Raw genomic sequence first — 1,695 nt, 5'->3', positions numbered from 1 at the left:
GAGGACGCAGAAGAGCAAGGAGGTCGATGTACAGTACTTCTTGACTTGGTACGCCGCCGCTCGAAGGCTGGTGATATAAATAAATATACATCCAGGAAGATATATATATATAAACATATCAGTCTCACCTCGACGGTTGACTTTTTCTTCTTTTCTCTTCTTCTTCTCCTTCTCTTCCCCTTGCGACAGGTCTTGTACTTCTTCTTTCCCTTCCTTCTCCCTCGTCCCCTGTCTCTCCCTTTCTTCTTCCCCCTTCTCTTGCGTCTCGGGGACATCTCGCGATACCACCCCGTCCGCCTCCTCTTCCGCTCCGTCGCAATCCAATCCATAGAGAAAAAGGACCATGGACGAGAAGACAGAGATGGCTCCGGCCTATGACCACGGCCCGCACAAGGCCGTCGACGTCAAGAACGCTGCCTACGGAGAGGCCGCTGACCTCTACGGCGATGCTGAGGCCGCCGAGCGCTACGGCTATGTCGCCAGAGGGTATGCATATCCATCAACTCTGCCTTGGTTGAGCACCAATGCTAACTGACGGATGACAGGCTGAAATCCCGACACATCCAGTTCATCGCTCTCGGTGGAACTATCGGTACTGGTCTCTTCCTGGGTATCGGACGAGCGCTCACCCAGGGCGGTCCGCTCTCGCTGCTGATCGGCTACACCTTTGTCGGTCTCGCGATCTTCGCCATGGTAAGCCTTGACTCGTTCAATTCGTCTGTAGGTGTAGGATCGCCCGGCTGACTGGGAGTAGATGATGTCTCTCGGTGAGATGGCGACCTGGCTGCCGCTGCCCGGTGCCATCCCCCAGTTCTGCGCCAGATACGTCGACGCCTCTGTCGGTTTCGCCGTCGGATGGAATGTAAGTCTCTCTTGTTGCTCTCATTGCTCTCAATGGTATATAATGGAGTCACTAATAACGAGCAGCTGTGGTATCAATGCTCCATCACGCTGTGTGTCGAGATCTCAGCCGCCGCCGTCATCATCCAGTACTGGCCCGGCGCGCAGGACATCAACGTCGCTGCGTGGATCGGCCTGGTCATCGCCATCATCGTCTTCCTCAACGTCTGGGCCGTCTCGGTCTACGGCGAGGCTGAGTTCATCTTCGCCAGCATCAAGATCATCACCATCGTCGGCCTGCTGCTGCTCGCCCTGATCATCGACCTCGGCGGCAGCCCTACCGGCGACCGCATCGGCTTCAGGTACTGGAAGAACCCCGGAGCCATGAACCAGTACTTCGGCACGGGCGACAAGGGCCGCTTCCTGGGCTTCTTCTCGACGCTCGTCAACGCTGCCTTTTCGTTCGGCGGCGTCGAGGCTGTCGCCTGCGCTGCCGGTGAGGCGGAGAACCCGCGCAAGAACATCCCCAAGGCCGTCAAGCGAGTCTTCTGGCGTATCCTCTTCTTCTACGTCCTCGGTGCGCTCTTCCTGGGCATGCTGGTGCCGTACAACGACAAGAACCTGCTCACGGCGCAGAAGAACAACGAGCCCGGTGCGGCTGCCTCCCCCTGGGTCATCGCCATCCGCCGTGCCTCCATCCCCGTCCTGCCGTCCATCATCAACGCCGTCATCCTCACCTCGGCCACCTCGTCTGGAAACGCCTTCTTGTACACCGGCAGCAGATATCTCTACGGCCTCGCCCAGAACCGCCAGGCGCCTCGCTTCCTCCTGCACTGCACCAAGAAGTAGGTCTCA

General features: G+C 58.2%; 1 protein-coding gene across 1 annotated transcript; it reads left to right on the top strand.

Moving 5' to 3' along the window:
- Positions 1 to 153: 153 nt before the first annotated feature.
- On the top strand, positions 154 to 1,165 carry TERG_03886 (uncharacterized protein). Its single transcript, XM_047748177.1, has 3 exons — positions 154 to 486; positions 546 to 693; positions 755 to 1,165. The coding sequence occupies exons 1-3, from the start codon at positions 344 to 346 to the stop codon at positions 1,154 to 1,156; spliced, it is 693 nt and encodes a 230-aa protein (XP_047604153.1). The 5' UTR covers positions 154 to 343; the 3' UTR covers positions 1,157 to 1,165.
- Positions 1,166 to 1,695: the final 530 nt, after the last annotated feature.

The sequence above is a fragment of the Trichophyton rubrum genome (assembly GCF_000151425.1).
Source record: "Trichophyton rubrum CBS 118892 genomic scaffold supercont2.4, whole genome shotgun sequence".
Classification (NCBI taxonomy): domain Eukaryota; kingdom Fungi; phylum Ascomycota; class Eurotiomycetes; order Onygenales; family Arthrodermataceae; genus Trichophyton; species Trichophyton rubrum.
This window is presented reverse-complemented; position numbering and strand designations above follow the sequence as displayed.